The sequence below is a fragment of the Rhamphochromis sp. 'chilingali' genome, assembly GCF_963969265.1.
Source record: "Rhamphochromis sp. 'chilingali' genome assembly, chromosome: 10".
In the NCBI taxonomy this organism is placed as follows: Eukaryota; Metazoa; Chordata; class Actinopteri; order Cichliformes; family Cichlidae; genus Rhamphochromis; species Rhamphochromis sp. 'chilingali'.
The window spans coordinates 15,512,056-15,533,403 of record NC_137937.1 but is presented as its reverse complement, the minus strand read 5'-3'; the positions used below and the strand labels follow the sequence as shown (position 1 = coordinate 15,533,403).

General features: G+C 40.0%; 1 protein-coding gene and 1 long non-coding RNA gene across 2 annotated transcripts; one reads left to right on the top strand and one right to left on the bottom strand.

The window, feature by feature from the left end:
- Nucleotides 1-6,617: 6,617 nt before the first annotated feature.
- Nucleotides 6,618-7,199, bottom strand: LOC308404500. Its single transcript, XR_013973138.1, has 3 exons — nt 7,009-7,199; nt 6,805-6,922; nt 6,618-6,673 (listed from the first exon to the last, which is right to left on the bottom strand). It is a non-coding gene; the product is annotated as an uncharacterized lncRNA (long non-coding RNA).
- Nucleotides 7,200-7,745: 546 nt separating this feature from the next.
- Nucleotides 7,746-10,545, top strand: LOC308403925 (beta-fibrinogenase mucrofibrase-5-like; the record flags this gene model as incomplete). The annotated part of the gene is made up of 7 exons (XM_080893716.1): nt 7,746-7,766; nt 7,969-8,000; nt 8,339-8,465; nt 9,621-9,697; nt 9,793-9,854; nt 10,130-10,269; nt 10,356-10,545. 7 exons carry the CDS (start codon nt 7,746-7,748, stop codon nt 10,509-10,511), a joined length of 615 nt encoding a protein of 204 aa, XP_080749842.1. The 3' UTR covers nt 10,512-10,545.
- Nucleotides 10,546-21,348: the final 10,803 nt, after the last annotated feature.

Genomic DNA, 21,348 nt, shown 5'->3' with positions numbered 1-21,348 from the left:
ACCTACCTCAGCGCTTGTGCAGGTGAAACCAAAGGGCAGATATGCTTCACCATATTTTCTAGTCTTTGGCTTGGAATAAAGTTGGTTTGGAAACCTATTCAGCGATGCTTCATCTCCTGCTTTGCGTTTGTGTAGGCGCCCCGTGCTAGCAGTGTCCAAGCATTTTGTTTTTGTCCCCTTTTCATACCGCCCCCCCTCCCCCCACCCTGCAATGGCTCTGCGCCCCCCCCTAGGAGGCGGGCCCCACACTTTGGGAAGCTCTGGCCTAGCCCCATCTTATCTCTCTGAGCTGCTGCAGCCTTATACACCCACCGGCTCTCTCAGGTCAGCTGATCAGCTGCTCCTAAATGCATCTGACTGAGCGTAAACTTAGGGGAGATCGTGCTTTTGCCGTAGCAGCTCCAAAACTGTGGAACGATCTGCCTTTAGAGATAAGACAGGCCCCTTCTCTGCCTGTTTTTAAATCACTCCTGAAAACCCATCTATTCACCCTGGCCTTTCACTCCTTGTGAGATGTTGGTTTTTAGTTTTACTTCAGTTGTTTTAGTTGATTCAATGTTGTTTTAGCTTGTTTTTAAATATAGGGCTGTTTTAATTTTTATGTACTATGTTTTATTTTTTACTGTTTTGTTTTATTCCATTGTTCTTAACTTATTTACTGTACAGCTCAGTTATTCTCCTGACTGAAGTTTGATCTGTTTAAGGCATCCTGCCATGCGATTGCATTTGTCCCTGACCACCAGAAACCCTCATGCTAACTTTTATCGAGTGGAAAAAAGTTAGCATTCATCCTCCAGCTTCACTGTGTTTCTATGCTAACATAGCTGTGTCGCTAGCGATCATGTAGCAATCAATCAATCTTTATTTATAAAGCACTTTTCATACAAAAAAAAAAAAAAGTAGAACAAAGTGCTTTACATGGTTAAAAGCAGCCCACCCCACCCTCCAACTCACTCCCCACACTGTCATTAACATAAACGATGTGAATACACACACACACACACACACACACACACACACACACACACACACACACACACACACACACACACACACACACAAAGAGTAAAATTGGGCTGGGTACGCATGAGCCAAGTGAGGAAACACTATAACAGGGAGCCGTCTGCACCGGGAGCCGGTCACAGACCGTAGCCTCCAGGCTGGGCACACAGCAGGAGGGAGGCAAAGAAGCCCCCCAGCCAGGCTGAGAGGACCCCAGAGCCCCAGCAACCACGGTCGATCTGGAGATATGACACAATAGGATATATACAGGGTAAAACGATAAAATAAATGAGAACGGGATACAATATAAATAGAGTAACAAGATTAAAAAATAAATCAATAAATATTAGATAAAGCCTAAATTAATAATAGAATAACAGGATAGAATAAATAAGCATAAAATAAATAAACGTTAAGTAAAAGCTAAATTAAAAAGGTGGGTCTTGAGTCTGTTCTTAAAAACATGTACGTTCTCTGCGGCCCTGAGCTCCTCCAGCAGGCTGTTCCACAGATGAGGACCATACCACTGAAAAGCTGCCTCTCCGTGAGTATGTGTCCTGACTTTAGGGACAATCAATAGGCCAGTACCAGAGGACCTCAGGGTCCGCGAGGGTTCATACGGTAAAAGCAGATCTGAGAGATAAGAAGGCCCAAGACCATTAAGACATTTAAAAACCAATAAAAGAACTTTAAAATTGATCCTGAAACACACGGGGAGCCAGTGCAGCGATTCTAAAACCGGTGTAATGTGGGCCCGCCCTCTGGTCTTCGTCAGCACACGAGCTGCCGAGTTTTGTAAAAGTTGTAAAGTTGAAATATTCTTTTTAGGAAGACCAGAGAGCAGGGCATTACAGTAATCAATGCGACTGGTAATAAAAGCATGCATCAGCATCTCCGTGTTTGCCCGAGAGAGAATAGGGCGGACTCTGGCTATATTTTTTAGATGATAAAATCCAATTTTGGTTACATATTTAACATGTGGGATAAAACCAAGCTCAGAGTCAAAAATAACACCCAGGTTTTTCCACTTGTAGCGAAGGACATAGTGAAAATGCCTCTAATTTAGACAAGAGTTTCTCTCTCTGAGCCTCAGGACAGATGATTAAAACTTTAGTTTTGTCCTGGTTAAGCTGTAAAAAGTTTTCTGCCATCCAAGATCTTATATCTAAAATACAGTTAAAAAGGGCATCCATTGGTCTGGTGTCATCAGGAGACACGGAGATGTACAGCTGCGTGTCATCAGCGTAACTGTGGAAGTTCACTCCATGCCTCCTGATGACACCGCCGAGAGGGAGCATATACAAATTAAAAAGTACAGGGCCTAGAACCGACCCTTGAGGCACACCACATGTCATTTTATGGATCTTAGAGGAGCATGTATCCATACTCACCATAAAAGTTCTGTCAGAGAGATAGGAAGTGAACCAGTTGTGTACAGCACCAGAGAGGCCCACCATGTGTTTCAGTCTGTTTAAAAAAAAAAAAAAAAAAAAAAAAAAAAAAAATAGCGTGGTCTACTGTATCAAAGGCTGCACTTAGATCCAGTAGCACCAGGACTGAGAGCTTTTGGGAGTCCCAGTTACATCTAAGATCATTTAAAACCTTTAGGAGAGCCGTCTCTGTGCTGTGGTTCACCCTAAATCCAGACTGGAATATCTCCAGGATCTGTCTATCATTCAAAAAGTCATTAATCTGAGTAAAAACAAGTTTTTCTAAGATTTTACTTAAAAATGGTAAGTTGGATACAGGTCTGTAGTTATTAAAATCATTACAATCCAAATTGCTCTTCTTCAGAAGGGGCCTCACCACTGCCGTTTTAAAGGAAACAGGGAAGACACCCAGCTGAAGAAAGCAATTCATCATGTATAAAAGCTCAGCTTCAAAAAATCCAGTGTTTTAAAGAGTGAAGAGGGGATTGGATCTAAAAGACATGTGGTGGGTCTCACTGTGGAGAAAACTTTCTTAAGGTTTTCAGCATTAACCAGGACAAAGCTGTCCAGTGTCTCCTCAGGTACAATCGAGCCCTCAGATGTGTTTAAAATCATATCGCGATTAGATAAAATGTCAGATCTGATGGCGCTGACTTTTCCCCTGAAGTGGTCTGCAAACTGCTCACAGAGTGACTCTGTGGGGGTTCTTTGGGAGCTGTTAAAATCAGGGTTAAATAAATGATCACATCATTATATACCAGCTAGTCCAACTTCAGTAACCCTACAAAAGTTACTGCTGTTTAGTGTTCTGTCTTCATTTCCCATATGGAAAAGAAATAGTAAAAACTAAAAGACTTGCATCAGATTTGGCCTACTTTATATAGTGAGTCATATTCGCCCATCCTTTTCTTCTTTAAATGTGAAGTGGTGTTGGAATTTCCAAGTAAGAAATGCATTCCTGCCCTGCTGCAGGCTCTGTTGTGCTGGCTCCGAGTCCATTGTGTAACTGACGGCATCAACATCAACAGTACATTCGAGCCTCTTTGTTGCGGCTCTTCCAACCAGTGGCCGCGGCAGGCTAAACATGAGGACACCGATGACGCGCAACAATTAACGCACAAAACACTTCTGTATCATTTGCTTCTTTATTTTCACATGCAACTGTCCAAACCACAAATCAGCATATGGGATTAACTATCAAACAAACGCACAGACTGCACAAACAAATAACTGCAACTTACGAATAACTGCACTAGCTACTATGTCAAAATTACAAACTGGTCTATGGCATCAATTAGTGCACAAATATACAAACACCATCAAGTTACAGTCCAAATATATCACAATCATTCAAGCTGCTATCAATTGCGATCACGTTGTGTTCAATTTGCATTCATATTGCGATAATATTACGATCATGTTGCGGTATGTTGCGGTCAACAGAAAGTTTTGCCTCGTGCTCACCCTACCTTCTGCTCATCACATTAGGTGCTGTGAACAAGTGAGTGCAACCACATTTATCTTATACCACACCCATGAGACACGCCCCACACCCATGACCAATACAGTGAGTCCATTTAAACCAACCCACTTAGTCAGACGGAAACAACTCATATGGCTCCTACACTCTTATTACGTGTTTTATTTGGGTTTCCGGCAATGCGTTTAATTACCAAAATTAGAGGTGGGATAGCCTAACATATGAAACAGAAAATGACCGCTGTGTAATCCATTTATTTCAGTAACTGTATTCTAATTATCACCTATTTAAACTGTAACTGTGACGAACTGGTTACTCATATTTTGTACTTTACATACCTAACACCTGTACATGTATTACTCCCCAACACTGCACTCAATAATGTTAATGTGGTTGTGTTGAGTAATACTGCGAGTGCTGATGTAAGAGCTTTGAGATGCATTTGTAGATATTATTACGTGTTTTACAGTCTTTATGGTGCTAGCTTAAAGTTACGGTGTAAAGGTTATCTTATATTGTGGTAAAGCGGTTACTATTTAAATGGTGTCTAGACAGAAATATTAACTCCTGTTATGACTAAGTTGCTAAGTTACTAGTTAATGAAGTTACCAGTAACATGGTTAAACGCATTCACAGATTCACAGTAAATATCCCGATTAGCTTCAATGGATCTATAATAAATTTCTGCTAGTTCTAGCGCTTCATTTAAACCGTATGATACTCATACTTACCCAGAGTCAGTGTAAAATAAAATTCTACCTGTGTGAACAAAGTCTGGCTCCTTTAATCCTGCATGACAAACTTCAGGATGCAGGTTTATTGACCCTCTTTCCTGCTGGCACACCTGTGACACCTGAGAGTCAGCTAGAAACTTACAGGAATGTTTACTTCATGCAAAGACTGATAGACTCTGTAATACTGTAAATGATCAGTAACTTAGGTTAATACTAAACATTTGTGCCTCTCTGTCTGTGCTGAACCATTTAGAATCAGGTTTTGAGTCAGGCTGCATTGAGTGTGGGACTTAAAAGCATTAGGCTTGAAGATGGTATGAAAATCTCTACTTACCTTCTACGCTATATTTTTGTTACTGATTTATTAATACATTTTACATTGTTTCTTTTGTTTATCAGTAGAGAGAACACAGATTTCAGAGGCGCAAAGAGAAGCACTGTTGCTTCATACTTAATACTTTAAAGCTGCATTAGGGGAAGACAAGAAGCAGAAGTACTTCCAGGCACAGCCGCAGTGAGGGAGCAGACACCTTACACTGAGTTCAGAGAAGTCAGAATTTCAAGAAGCGTCTGAAACAGCTCAGGTTTGGAAAGAAGCCTTTGTTGGGTGTTATAAAAAATATACACATATTTATAAATACATTTTATAATAACAACTATAATATTATTATAAATAGTAGTTATTCTCTTATTATTATAAATAAATATCAAACATTTCAGTTGATTTTCTATCACATATATTGTGTTAGCCCTGTGATAAACTGGCAGCCTGTCCTGCTTTTGCCCTGTGGCAGCTGGGATAGGCTTCAACCTCCCACTGTCACGATCCTGGGTCTTTTGACCCAGCGTTTTAAGTTTTAGTTTATTTTTGATGTTTATGGTTTATTTTTAAGTTCATTAGGTTATCTAAGCTCATTTGTTTATTTAGATTCCCCTTGTGTCTTCTACCCCTGTGTTTTAGTCTCCCTTTGCCCTTTATGTGTTTCATGCTGCGTGTCTTATGTTATCAAGTTTATATTGTCTTGTCTGCGTCTCATGTTTCCTGTTTTATTTTGAAGGTCTGTGTCCTATGTCAGTGTAGTCAGCTTTGCTTCCTTTGTCTCGTTATGTCAGAGTAGTGTCAGCTGTTTCCCCATGTGTTTCCACTTCCCCCTAATCACCCTTGTGTGTATTTATTCTGTGTGTTTCTGTTCATTCTTTGTCAAGTTGTCTGTTGTTCCATGTCTCCAGGAGTTTCCATGTTTATGTTTTTTGCAAAGTTCAAGGTTTTGTTCTTTGCCTTTTGTGTTTAGCATTCAGTTTTCCCAGTTTAGTTCTAGTTAGGTTCTTTCTTGTGTGCATCTGCCTTTTGTTTTTGTACTCTTTTATCAGCCACATTAAACGGCTCGCTTTTAACCTGACCATGTTTTACCCAACAGACATTTATTTCAGTGACTCTTTTGAATTTAACGGACTTTGGATTATTTCCTGTGCAGGAGGAGGAGAAGGAGGCTATTCGGTAGTGATGGGCGGATGAAGCTTCATGAAGCACTGAAGCTTTTCATCCAATTGGTTCATCCCAGCGCAAAGCTTCTTGAAGCTTCATTTGCTCTAGTAGGACACCTACTGGACGTAAAAATATTAGTTGGCATGAATTTGAAGAGTGTGGCCTTTTGCACACAGCCTGTAAATGTCAACAACAAAAGGAGTGTGTAAAACATGTATATTGTAGTGATGGCAGTATACTGTGTATATTTATACTGGCAGTATGGAAAATGATCATTTACTGTGAGGTGAGGTGTGGTTGGGGTGTGGACAGTAGTTGTGCTTTTGTAACGTTGAGGTATGGACAGCTACACACTTCTGCCTGTTCACATTCTGTAAAAACTAAATGTTCACTGCTTTTATGACCTTTTTAGTGGGGAGAACATAGCTAGGATTTAATGATTTAACAAATCTTTTGAATCCTTTGTCCTCCACATTGCTAAATGGCTGGGAGTCCTCGATCACCATGCTAACCAGGTCTTCATCTATTTGAGATTGTTCTCCTGAGGAAAGACAATAAAGACAAAGCACAAATATAAATATCACACACATAACTTATAACAGTTGTATAATATTGTTATATCATTTAGCAACATTACTGCATGCTATATTATCATTGCATTTGATGGCTCACCTGGTCTTGCTCCTCAATCGGCGTTCCCCTTATTCTCATGCAAAGCTCTGTAGTGCCTAAGCATGGATGAGGTGTTGTTGTTATATCCCAGCTCCCTGGCACATAGCAAACACTTCACCTTGTACAAAAGTAAAGACAGCTTAACATAAATTGTATTGCACCATCAGTATTATGGAAATACATCTTCTGTAGAAATTTACATACCTTGTTGGGAGGAATAAGATCAAAATGTTCCCACACAGGTGAGGATATCCTCCTCTTCTTAGCTGGCTCCATTCTCTCCTGACTTTCTCTCATAAACCTCCAAACTGTCTCCAAATTCTCACTAACCGCAACTCTCCATCAAACACCCACATTTTTGAATGAAGTCTGAGGGGTTTATATCGCTGTCGTAGCTCGCGGCAAAGTTCGAACCACTTCCTGAACCAGTCACGTGGTACAGCCGAGCAGCGAGGCTTCAGACGTCATCATTTTCAGCTCCTCCCATAAATGAAGCAAGCCTCGATACGCGCATTGCAGAAACGCTCCCTCAATTACTCGACACAAGCTTTGAAGCCTCGATAGAGAACGTCACATCACTACTATTCGGGCTCAGATGACCCGGATAGCCACGGCTAACCCAAGGTTTCTGGATTTTCTTGCCTGATGATTTAAAGAACTTTGTTACTGCCTCAACCTCAGTAGTAATATAAAGGCACTTTTTTAACTAGTTTAGGAGCACTTTTCTTTTGTGCTCTGAAAGACACAGAGGCTAGTAGTTTTTAAAACAGAGTACCACAAACAACATGTATCCTTTTAGAAATAAACTTTTCTTGTGATACTTCTAAAAACCACATATTCTTAACTAGCCACAATAGCACTGTATCGACCCCCCAATGTTCCTTTAATGCAACCTATAATTGTCTAGTAGCCACACAAACGCACTGCAACAGTAAGACTTGATGAGACAGAGGGGGTTACAGGTAGGGCCCCAACAGTCAGCAAAACAAGTCATAAAACAATAAAAGCTGCATACTTATCAAGAGCATCCCAGCACACACATCCCAACTGTAGTTCCATAGTTTTTCACCTTTTTTCTTTACAAACTGCTCTTTTCATCTCTCCATGTCAGAGGTCAACTGAAACCAAGTCCACCTATATAAAAACACCCCATCAGACACACAGTATTTTCCTCAGCACTTCACAACTTTCGCAAGGTATATCGTTTTAACTTTTTTTTTCGGACCCCGGACACAGCGCTGTGAGGTAGTTAGCACACAATTTGGCCATGTAGAAAGCATCGTTTGTTTGGAACGCGTCATCACTGTTCATACGAGTTTAATTTAATCAAACCTCATTTTAGGATCTACGTGGCTCCTCATCACTCGCCGATTCATCATTTTATTTAAATATCAGAATTTTCAGAATGGTGATCCAAGCGGGACACAGAGGCTGCTAGTTTTAACGCACCAGAATGCCGCAAATATAAATAAAAGCCTGACTATCCCGAGAGCCTAGCCGCAGCGACACCTTTCTTTCAAATGGATGCCTGCAGGTGCGTTGGAGCCGACTTTGCTACCCGCACAGAGCGTTTCGGACAGTCGGGCACTGCTTATGCAATAAAGAAAAACAACAATACAGCATGTTTCTCTGCTCCAAGACATCCGCGGTCCTTTCACACGGTAAGCATGTCTGTTATACCCAGCGCATAAATGTCTGTATGTCAGCGCTGATTAAACCCTGTTTAAAATGTGACACGTTTGTTGTCCAAAAACATTTCCTCTAAATTTGCAAAGTTACTGATTTAAAATCTGCTCTAAGAAATATTTCCTGTGATCTAAAATTTGGCACATTTATATTTGTGTCTGGTAACAACAGCAGCAAATGTGCTGTACAGCTGATTCTTTTGAGGGTGTAGCGCCTTCAAAGGTTGACGTAGGCACCATGTAGAGTTATAAAACGGGGTTTATTCTGGTCTCGACGACCCGGGAGAACTGCTCAAAGAAGAAAACGATTTTTTTTAAAAACATCACATCAAAATGCATTCTTCTACTTTGTGTAAATCAATCACAACGTAATTAATCACAGAAAATAAAACATTTAAAGAACACAAGCAAAGTAAGCTGACCTCCAGGAGGGGCTAAATAGTCCTTTGTGGCCTTACTATCTTTTTCTAACTTATTTCTTGCACTTATTTAATTTTGAACATTACTTTTTCCATGTGTGGAGCTAACCATGTGTGCTAGCAAAAAAGGGGTTGGGTGGAGACCCAAAAATGCAACCAACTCTACATTCCACTGTTCATCACCAGATGGTGCAAAAGCGCAAGATCCAGACATAAAGCATCAAATCCAAAAGTCCTTTACAGAGGGTTTTTATCATTATTATTATTATTTATTTATTATTTAACTAACTTTTTAAATGTTTCACACATTAAACATTAATGCATGAATGGATGTGTATTTTAAAATGAAATACTTACAGAAGACATTGTTAATTATTAACAGCTTAATTATTGTGCTTTGTATATGCTACATGTATATATAGTACATGCAGTATGACAGGAACACAGAGGTTTAGTGCCAGACTTCACATAAAAAGTATCAACTATGTTAGGATCCATGATTATCATGTGTGGTGTTAGTTTACATTAGTGGCTCCTCTCATGAAGGTGTGTGGATCTCTCACCTCTCTCCAAATTGTGGTTGTGTGTTTGATGCTGAAACAGATGAAGACTGCTGATTGGCTGAAGTAGGGTACAATATATATTTTTGGTTTTTGGTTTGGGCAGTGCTCACCGCTACATTAAATAAACTGCTGCTCGTGTGTGTTTGTAGGTTCTCAGTCATCCAGCTCATGGTTGTCTAAGGAGCCTGGAAACACTTCAGCCACCTGGAAATACCCAGCCTGCAGAGTACATCATATGATTTATTGATTTATTTTGTGTTCATGTCACATGGATGGATGTGAAATTAATTTATGATTGTTTTGTTTTTTGTCTGTTTCTAGAGGAGACGTCGTTCAGGTTGCAGGACTTGGTGGTTATAGAGTAAATGCCACCGGCCACACACGTAAGACCATATTTTGTTTGATTATTTCACAGTTAATGCTAGAATCTGATTTCGGTTTCTGTGACTGTTTTATACTTACATTTATGTTTTTTGTTTAATACTGAATGAAGAACAAGTTTTTTTCTTTTTGTAAATTTTGGAGTAGATATACTGTGCGCCAAGTTCCTTGTTTAAAAATCATTTGGAAACATAACAAAAGATGAAACATCATTCTACTCACAATTTTAGCTTTTGAAAGATTATGAATAACTTTTGTTCTTTTCCTTTTTCTCTAGTCCCTGATGAACCACCTAATCTTCAGTGTGCAGACATGTGTGTTGCTGACTGTGAGCCTACCAGATACTCTCAGTGTACTGCATATGTGCCATATAACAACAGGCTGTGTCTGGAAGAACATCAAGTAGATGCACGTGGGGTTAGTTAACTGCTAATATTACTGTATATCATCTGTGTATGTTTTAGATATTTTGGGGAGCACAAACTACATTTCTCTTCTCTCAGGGTGATTCTGGTGGTGGAGTGATTTACAACAACATGATTTATGGTGTAATCAGTTCTGGTTTTGAACGTGTCTGTACTGGACCAGCTGTTACTGTGAATGTTTGTTCTGACATGAACTGGATAAATCAGAAAATTGCTCAAAATAATGGAAAATAACTGAATGAAAATAACATCCAGAATAAACAATCATCTCTACATGAAACTTGTGTGCTGTGTGTTGTTTCTACTCTAGAATATCTTCATGTTAACTGCAAATTGTGAACCTTTTTCTTTGGTCTAAAATATTGTGTCAGATTTGCAGCTTGTGTGTGTTTGAATGTGGTGTCAGGTGTGTAGCAGCTCATCCTGTTGTTCAGAAACTCTCAGACTCACACTGTGAAGATGCAGAAAGGCTTTCTGATCAGACATGCCACCAATCAGCTGCAGGGCCTGAACATGATAGACTTCATAAATCTGAGTTGATTGTTGGGGGTGGAAATGTTTACGTGGAGGCTGTTGGCCTCCGTGCACTGAGGGCATTAAAATAAATACAGTAACCATCAAAATAAGTTTTGTTGATAAAATACATTTCTTGAAACCGTCCATTGTTTTGTCCGAACTCTAAAAACTGAATCCAATTTTCAAACTAAAAGCAGTGCTTTCAAAATTTACACTAAAGCAAAAAACCTACAAGAACAAAAAATAAACAAAATAAAATTATAGTACATAGCGACATATGTGTTTTATTTCTCATAACACATCATTTCCATCTTGTCTTCAGTCCTGCATTTTTATACTTCTAAGACCAAAATGAAAACTAAACTCTTCATATTCACAAACACTATTTGTTTCAGGATTTCATCATGATTCATTTTCCATATGAGGCAGTGCTTTCAAATTACTTTTGAAGTAGTACAGAGAAATTACTCTTCTCCTCGTCTTTTAAATTGCATCAATATTTTCCAACTGAGCAGTAAAAGGACACGGAACTCAAACATGAAGCATCAACGTGATGTTTAGATGTCAATTAATATTACAATAAGAGACTAAAGTAACTCGCTTTGAACACTTCAGTTTTCTCTCTTGATGCTGCTGTTTGTTTCCTCCCCCACTTGTATTTTTCTGCACTTCAGTGAATGTGCATAGCGCCCTCTGTTGTATGTTTGGGAGAACTGCACTACATTGTCATCAAACGAAACTGTGCAGAGGTGGAAAATGAGCAAAGGAAGCACATCAACTGAAGAAGCTTCTTGGATCAGAAGTTAAACATCATCCAGAACCTTAAAGAAGTAAAGTCGCTTTCTTTCCAGGCTCCTTAGACAACCATGACCTGGATGACTGAGAACCTACAAACACACGAGCAGCAGTTTATTTAATGTGGACCTGAGCAGTGCCCAAACCAACAACCAAACAATTTTTACTGAACCCTACTTCAGCCAATCAGCAGTCTTTATCTCTTTCAGCATCAAACACAAACCACACCTTGAAGAGAGGTGACAAATCCACAAACACCTTCAAATGTAAACACACATCACACATGATGAACATGGATCCTAACATAGTTGATACTTTTTTTTGTAAAGCCTGATACTAAATGTATGCAGGCCACCTGAACTGCTTTTTCTCGAGTGCCGCCCACTGGGTTGGTCACTAGAACTGTGTGTTGCCATCACTGGAGCTGTGGTTGGTCTTTTAGATTATTTAGACTGGGACTGTTTTTTGTTGATTAGGCGGCATGGTGTCCTGACGGCTGCCTCTGTTGTTTTTTTTCCCAGGAGGAGGAGAGTGGAGCACAGGTGGACAGCAGCCATGGGAGCAGAGAGCACAGAGTTTTGGGTGAAGACATGACACAGGAGTCGAGGGAGCTCAAGGGATTATTGTGTTGTCTTATTTACTCCACTGTAAATAAAGAGCACTGTCCATCGTACGAGTCCTGCTTTTGGGTCCTCCTTCCCCACTTCACAAACACTGAAACTAATTATACAGGTAATAATAAAGGAACCAGAAGTTCACATCTATAGCTTTAAATTTGGATAAATCTGTCAACACAACCATCAATAATAGAATAAAATACAAACAAACACTGAAACTAATGAAAAATTACACATGATATATGAACTGTGGAAACTAACTGAACAATAAAACTCAGAATAAACAAATTCAAACATTATATGAAAGGTATAAACTGATTTGCATCTTATTGATTTGCAGGCTCACTTTGCTCCAGGACTTGACGACTGGCCCAACCCGTACAGTCTTTGGCTCTTAATACTGAATGTTGAAAACTGATACTCATGGACACCTTATTTCAGCCTCTTTACTTTGCATAAGAGACCCAAAGCATTACATTAACATGATGTTGTCTAGTGGACCAGCACGTCCATTACATGTTTTGCCGTTATTGCTGTTTGTTACGAGTTCAAATATTGAGGGTGAGCACAAAACAATAATGGTCCAGAAGAGCTTCGGTCAAACAATGATTTTAATGAACACGGGCGTGGGGAGATGAACACTGCCCACAGACAGCATCGATCTCCGCCCAATGATACACAAGCAGTTGTTTTATACCATCAGGGTTTACGTTTATGACGCCCCCTCATGCGTCAAGCAGATACAATACATGCATAAGTTTCAAAACCACAAATGTTCTGTTGACGACTTTGGACACATTTAAAAGGACATCTTCTCCGTCTCGAGGCCAGGTGCTTCCTATTAATCTTCTAACTCTCGCTTATCTCCTGGAACAAACTGTCCCTTAGGCAGACACAATTTTGCAGTCACAAGCTTTTGCAAACTATTATTTGAACTCTTACCTAAATATGAGTCTAACTACTGTTTGTGTGTGTGTGTCTCGACCTCCAACGCACTCAGCCTCACCCCGCCCGTTGATGCTTCTAACCTTTTACCAGACAGCTCTCTGTGATAGGTGTAATAATCTTAACTAAGAACATGTGTAATCTATTGAATAAATGCTTTGATGAAATGATAATTAATGTAATGGTAATGATGATGGTTATGAATAGTAGCAGTAAAATATTTCCCTGATCTCCACACTCCCGCTTTTGACCTCTTGACCACAAGAGGTCACCATACGTTGCTTGTGTCACTCCTCGGCCCACTCAGCTGCTTCCATGTCCATTAATGGCATCATGGGCCCGGGTCACCGTTCCCTCTCTAGCCGTCCTCTGGCCCAGGGAATGAGACAACACCCTCTGAGACATCAGACAAAAACAAACACCTTTCCCTACTACGCCTCCCACACTCATCTCCTCAATTGGTCTCTTAATTCTTCAAACTTGGTTCAAGCTATCATGTTTGGGACTCTCTAATCAAAAGCGAGCCTGACTTATGGCCTTGGGTCCCTATTTCGTCTACCTTTAACAACGGTGGGAGTGAAGCTCCCGTGGAATGTGCTCTCTGTCTCCTCTATTATCAGAAAAAGCAAGGTCCTGACTCTCTGAAAACAGTATTTCTTATAACTCAGCAGTATAATGCATCATAAAACAATATCATTCATTCACAATAAATCAGCAGCCTAATGTAATACAAATCAGTTTAACAAATGTAATAGTTATCACCTTCTTCTAATTCAGGAGAATAATGCAAACTAAAACTACATAATAATTTCACAATCATTAATCAGGGGCATAACGTGGCATAAGATAATATAATAATCTCACAGTCCCCCTTTGATCTCTTTTAAAAGAGATCACTTACACCCTAGAATCCAGGTTTGCGAGGTCCATTTCTTCTTCTTAGTCCTGAGGCCCTGTGTCCCCGTTTAACGAGTGGACCATATTGGATGACCTCTGTGTTTGCACAGTTCAGATGCAAGAAAAACTATGATTACAACAACAATAGTAGTTACAGATGACACTCCCATCGCTCTCCAGTTCTCCCACAGCTTTATCTTGGTGCTCCAGTTTCCCCAACCTCATTTTGGTGCCACCTTGTACCTTTCAAACGTACTCAGACTAGAACCTCTGTCCAAGGAGCTTTTAACCTTTACTTTATTGCTGCAGCTATCAGTGTCTTCCAGTCGGGTGATTCTCTGCTCTTCTTTCTTCGACCTCAGGGGTTAGACCACCCTTCAGTCGTTGCACAGATCAGGGGATTATTCTGCCCCGATTTTCAAACAACGATCTGTGTATTCTGGGGTCACAGCCGTGTCCCCCTTTTTACCAAGAGCCTCTCGAACCTCGTTGGTCTGGTGTTCCTGGTTTTTTGCCAACCCCTTCATGGTTATTGCTGTGTTTATGGGATCCATCCTTTTGAGGTGACTAGCTAGAGCCCAAACTGCATGACCCTTGGCCCCAGTTGCCGTCTCGGCAGTCTCCACGCCTATCTCTGCTGCGAAGGATCCTCATATCTCCGTGACCTCGTCTGGTGTCTGTTCCTTTCTCTGTAAGACAGAAAACCAAAACACCTCTCTGCCTAGCCTTAATAATCTAATGTTGTTATTCATTGTTCCTCGAGTGATTCAAAATTGGTTTAGAATATTCAGAATGTTCAGGACTCTCTGGCCCAGGGACTTATTCTAATCATAATCTATGTGTGTGTAAGCGTGTTTGCATTTAGCCCTCTGCACTCAAAGTCAATACCTGCAATATATCAGTCCGGTCCATCACGCCGAACGAAGCTTATGACCTTCTAAAGACTGAGTGCCAACTCATTATGAGCACATTTGCAATGCGTATATGAAAATAAAAATAACCACTTATTTTAGTAAAAGAAATCAAAAACAAATTAACCATTTTTACTTCTAATCTTTGCCACCTTTTTACAAAAATCATGTGTTTCTTTCAGCCTTCCGTCCTACGATTTCCTCTCCAGTGCGATACTCAGCTTCTCATGAACACAGGGATTTTATCCTCTAAACCAGGGGTCACTAACAGGCGGACCGGGGTCCGAATCCGGACCCAGTCGCCATCCTATATGGACCCGGACCTATAGTTAACAAAATATTAAATTATATTTAATTTTGACGGGGCGATTCAATTTTAAGCGGTAACCTTACATTGTATTAGACCAGGGAACATACTAACCAATTGTGTGCGAGTTACGCCACCCACGTGACACTACTTAGCCAATCACATCTGCGCATTCAAGGCGATCGCAACGCTGAGTGCAGACACAGACAGACAGAGGAAAGACATGGTGAGAGGTGAATGACAAGCGAGACGATTAACGATACAGTGAGACAAGACGTGAGCGGGAGTCACAAGAGGTAAAACAACTATGGCGCTTTCAAAAAAGAGAAAAGTAGACACCGAAAATAGAACTTTCAAGACTGAATGGACTGACGCATATATGTTCATTCTTCCGGCCGCAAGCAGCAAACCAGTGTGTCTCATATGTTCAGAAACCGTGGCACTGATTAAAAGTGGCAATGTCAAACGCCACTATGAGACAAAGCACAAAGCTTTTGAACAATCATACCCACCCAAGTCTGAACTCAGGTCCCAGAAAATTAGCAGTCTCAGAGCCCAATATGATCAGTCCACAAGGATCTTAACCAGTTCTTTCACCGCCCAACAACGTGCTCATGAATGTTCCCTCAGAGTTGCTTGGATTTTAGGTCAACACAAAAAGCCCTTTGCAGATGCAGGTGTTGTCAAAGAGTGCATGAGTGCAGTAGCAGAAACATTACTTGAGGGTAAACAAAAAGAAGAGCTTCATGACAAAATAAAGCAAATACCTATGTCAGCATCAACAGCCACAAAGAGAAGTGAATTATTAGCTCAGGATGTGCTATCCCAGCTGGAAGAAGCTATTCATAAGACACCATGTGTAGGCTTGGCTGTAGATGAGTCCACTGATGTGTCTGACAATGCTCAGCTGTTAGTTTATGTAAGGTTCTTCAACAATGATAAGAAAGAGTTCTGTGAAGACCTGCTAGGTGTAACTTCCCTTCACAGCACTACAAGAGGAGAGGATATTTACCTGGCCATTAAGGAAATGTTAACAAAGCGAGGAATAGAGCCAAACCAAGTGGTTTCAATAACCACAGATGGAGCCCCTGCTATGATGGGGAGAGAGAAAGGAGCTGTAGCAAGAATGAAAGAGGACAATCCCGAGCTAATCTCTTATCATTGCATTATTCATCAGTCAGTGTTATGCTCCACCCTGTCAGACGAGTATGCTGAGGTGATGAAAACAATGATGAAAATGATTAATTTTCTCAGGGCATCTTCTTCTTGTCAGCATCGCATGCTCAGGGAATTTCTCAGAGAAGTTGATGCACACGCTGATGATCTTCTGCTTCACAACAATGTGAGATGGCTTAGCAAAGGCAGGGCATTGGAGCGATTTTGGTCCATCAGAAGTGAAGTAGCAGCTTTCTTGGAAGAGCTGGAAAGTCAAAAAGCAACAAACTTTTCTCTCTTTTTAAATGATGGGAAAAACATGGATATTGTGGCCTTTTTGGTTGATATCACTTCACACCTGAATGAACTGAATTTGAAGCTGCAGGGCAAGGACAATTCAATTTGTGAACTGATGACAGCTGTCCACTGCTTTCAGAGGAAACTTGAAGTGTTCAAAGAAGACCTGCAAGGAGACTATGCACACTTCCCAACAGTGAAGGAACAGGCTCAGGGACAGAGAGATGTGTCCTCTTTTGTTGACTTTGTTGATAAGCTGATTGAAAACTTCAGCAAACGTTTTGATAGCTTCAGCTTTGGACAGCAGCTCACCATGTTCATAAAGAACCCATTTGCCATCACTGATGTCAGAGGGTTCTCAAAGGAAGTCACACAGCACTTCAAGTGGGCAAATGCTGGGCCTCTTCAAATGCAACTAATTGATCTCCAAGCAGATGTGGCCCTGAAAGAGCAGTTTGGAAGAACTGAACCTGCCATGTTTGGCTCCACATACAGCTGTGAGGCAGCTTTCTCCACAATGAACATAATAAAAACTAAATATCGTTCCAGGATCACCAATGAGCACCTACACATGTGTATGAGAATGGCCCTGACACCATTCCAGCCCAGATTTAAAATCCTAGTAGAGCGAACTAAAGCTCAGTTCTCTCACTGAACAACAGAAAGTTGGGACGTGGAATATAAGGGGGAAAGAAAGAGAAACTGTAAAATTGTTAAAATGTTTTGATGTTATCTGTTGAAAATGTATTGAGACTGTTTAGTCGAGATGTAAAATGTAAAGAAAAAGGGAAACTTTTTTTTTCTGAAATTAATCACTTTGTTTTAAGATGCACAATTTAGCCATTTTATTTATTTTCTCTAATTCATTTTAAACAGCAGCCCTATTTCTAATGTAGGCCTACTGTGTGTTTCAGTGTTAACAATAAATTTTGTTGAAATGTTTTAACTTGTATTTTCATTGATTTGACAATCTATTGTTCATACGTTCAGATATAAATTAAAAAAAAAAAAAAAAAAAAAAAGGTTGCTTCTCTATCACAATCATAACATAAGTTAGACATTATGATGTCCCGGACCTCTGCTTGAGAAGATTTTCTCCAACTGGACCTCCTCAAATTTTAGTTTAATACCCCTGCTCTAAACGCTATTCCGTTTATTTCAATCATTAATGCTTAAACATGCAAATCATGCTTTAAACTTCTCACTGGTTCTCTAAAAAAGTCTGGGAACTTTTGGGTCATTACAAGCTTAAGTTTTACCATACCTAAATTATTAAACACACAAATAAAGTCATAGAATATTCATAAAACCATTGTTTGATGTTAAAACTCATCTTCCCCCTTTTTGACACACTCCCATGTGTCAATTCACCTGGAGCTAGAAATTAAAAGAAAAGGTTAGTGACATCATATCTCAGAAAGTATCAGAAATTCTCCTCTCGAGTATCGTTGCCCCAGTCTTGTCATCCTGTGTTAGGAAATGAAATCAGTGTAGTTATTATGTTAAATCTGTTAAACTCCTGGCTCCGCCCAGAGCCTGCATCTGCACAATTGCCTAGAAACAAAACCTGTATTAATATGAACTTCACATTTGAAACGTCGTGTTTTTTTTCGCCACTGTTTTTCCCTCACTGACCACAGCAGGGGAACCTATGTCTTGATTCAGCCATGAATCCAGCTCACCTGATTCATCACTGAGCCCAACCGTCACTGGCATCTGATAGTGCTGCACTGCATGTTTTTCCCTTGATGTCACTATTTTCAATGTGTTAAGGAGTGAATAGTGAACTTCTTTTAATGGTGTGTTTAATTAATTTGATTTAATAACTTGTGACCTTTGAGTCCCTTCCTTGCAAGAATTATGGCCAATGACGGAAATGTATGTATTACATTTAAGATTGGAAAACAATGTCAATGCCACAAACGTGAGTTGTCATATACATCTGTGAGTTAATCTGCACAACCGTGTGCACATGTGCTCTGTGCATGTACACACACAAAGAATTGACCTTCGTTCCTTAAATTTGTAGCATTGCCTCTGTGCTGCCTGATGGTGCTCAGTGGCTTTTGCTTCTTGCTTTTAAATCAGATGTCACTCTCAACATAAACACAAGCTACAGCAGCCAAGCAGTCTTAGCTGAGGAAACAAAGATACATTTCCTCATTTAATGTAAAATATTGTGGTGATGTTATGTTATATTAGGCAGGCAGCTGCCCAAATAACACTGTGACAATCAAAAGTACAGGGAGTGCAGAATTATTAGGCAAATGAGTATTTTGTCCACATCATCCTCTTCATGCATGTTGTCTTACTCCAAGCTGTATAGGCTCGAAAGCCTACTACCAATTAAGCATATTAGGTGATGTGCATCTCTGTAATGAGAAGGGGTGTGGTCTAATGACATCAACACCCTATATCAGGTGTGCATAATTATTAGGCAACGTCCTTTCCTTTGGCAAAATGGGTCAAAAGAAGGACTTGACAGGCTGAAAGTGGCATTGGTTTTGGTGCCATAAATAGTCAAAAATAGTGAGATATCTTGCAGAGGGATGCAGCAGTCTCAAAATTGCAAAGCTTCTGAAGCGTGATCATCGAACAATCAAGCGTTTCATTCAAAATAGTCAACAGGGTCGCAAGAAGCGCGTGGAAAAACCAAGGCACAAAATAACTGCCCATGAACTGAGAAAAGTCAAGCGTGCAGCTGCCAAGATGCCACTTGCCACCAGTTTGGCCATATTTCAGAGCTGCAACATCACTGGAGTGCCCAAAAGCACAAGGTGTGCAATACTCAGAGACATGGCCAAGGTAAGAAAGGCTGAAAGACGACCACCACTGAACAAGACACACAAGCTGAAACGTCAAGACTGGGCCAAGAAATATCTCAAGACTGGTTTTTCTAAGGTTTTATGGACTGATGAAATGAGAGTGAGTCTTGATGGGCCAGATGGATGGGCCCGTGGCTGGATTGGTAAAGGGCAGAGAGCTCCAGTCTGACTCAGACACCAGCAAGGTGGAGGTGGAGTACTGGTTTGGGCTGGTATCATCAAAGATGAGCTTGTGGGGCCTTTTCGGGTTGAGGATGGAGTCAAGCTCAACTCCCAGTCCTACTGCCAGTTCCTGGAAGACACCTTCTTCAAGCAGTGGTACAGGAAGAAGTCTGCATCCTTCAAGAAAAACATGATTTTCATGCAGGACAATGCTCCATCACACGCGTCCAAGTACTCCACAGCGTGGCTGGCAAGAAAGGGTATAAAAGAAGAAAAACAAATGACATGGCCACCTTGTTCACCTGATCTGGACCCCATTGAGAACCTGTGGTCCATCATCAAATGTGAGATTTACAAGGAGGGAAAACAGTACACCTCTCTGAACAGTGTCTGGGAGGCTGTGGTTGCTGCTGCACGCAATGTTGATGGTGAACAGATCCAAACACTGACAGAATCCATGGATGGCAGGCTTTTGAGTGTCCTTGCAAAGAAAGGTGGCTATATTGGTCGCTGATTTGTTTTTGTTTTGTTTTTGAATGTCAGAAATGTATATTTGTGAATGTGGAGATGTTATATTGGTTTCACTGGTAAAAATAAATAATTGAAATGGGTATATATTTGTTTTTTGTTAAGTTGCCTAATAATTATGCACAGTAATAGTCACCTGCACACACAGATATCCCCCTAAAATAGCTAAAAGTAAAAACAAACTAAAAACTACTTCCAAAAACATTCAGCTTTGATATTAATGAGTTTTTTGGGTTCATTGAGAACATGGTTGTTGTTCAATAATAACATTATTCCTCAAAAATACAACTTGCCTAATAATTCTGCACTCCCTGTATATCTATTTTGAACGCCTCAGCTGGAAAAAATTCAAAATGGTTTATAAAGTTGGCCACAGGTCTGTATGTAAATGGCAGTTAAAACATTGCTTCATATTTGGATATGTATGATGTTAGTTTCTAAAATACTAAAAAATGGGTTTATTAACAAAGTAAACTAAAAATAGACATTATTAAATTTTATACTTTTAACTACTGAATTGAACATAATATGAAATAATGTGTTTCCACTGTGGGAATGATGGATCCAATGACAAATAACTTTCAGATTAGTAAAGCTATATTTTTAATTTTTCTAGTTTTCCATTTCTATTTAGATGATTTATATTTATATTTAAAATGAACAGGATCATAACAAAATAACACCACTGCAAGTGTAACAAAAATATGTTGAAATCAAATGGTATGTTATTTGAAATCAATATGAAACAATGACACATGCATTTTATCCAATTTTTTTATTTATTTAATTTTTCCCAATTGTCCAAATTAGTCTATGATTTGTCTTATTGTCCAACAAATCATATTTATATACAAATATATGTGACTCTTTAAATGGATCATTCCTCACTTGATGACGAATTATCCATTTAAATATTTGCAGAGTCCTAAACTTGATGCCAGTGAACTTATCAGCGGTTGGTTTTTAAAAAAAAAAAGCCCAAAAAATCCCCTATGAGCAAGCACTTGGCGACGGTGGGGAGGAAAAACTCCCTTTTAAAGGGGAGAAACCTCCGACAGAACCAGGCTCAGGAAGGGGTGGCCATCTGTCGCTGCCGAGTGGGCTTAAAATGTTCAC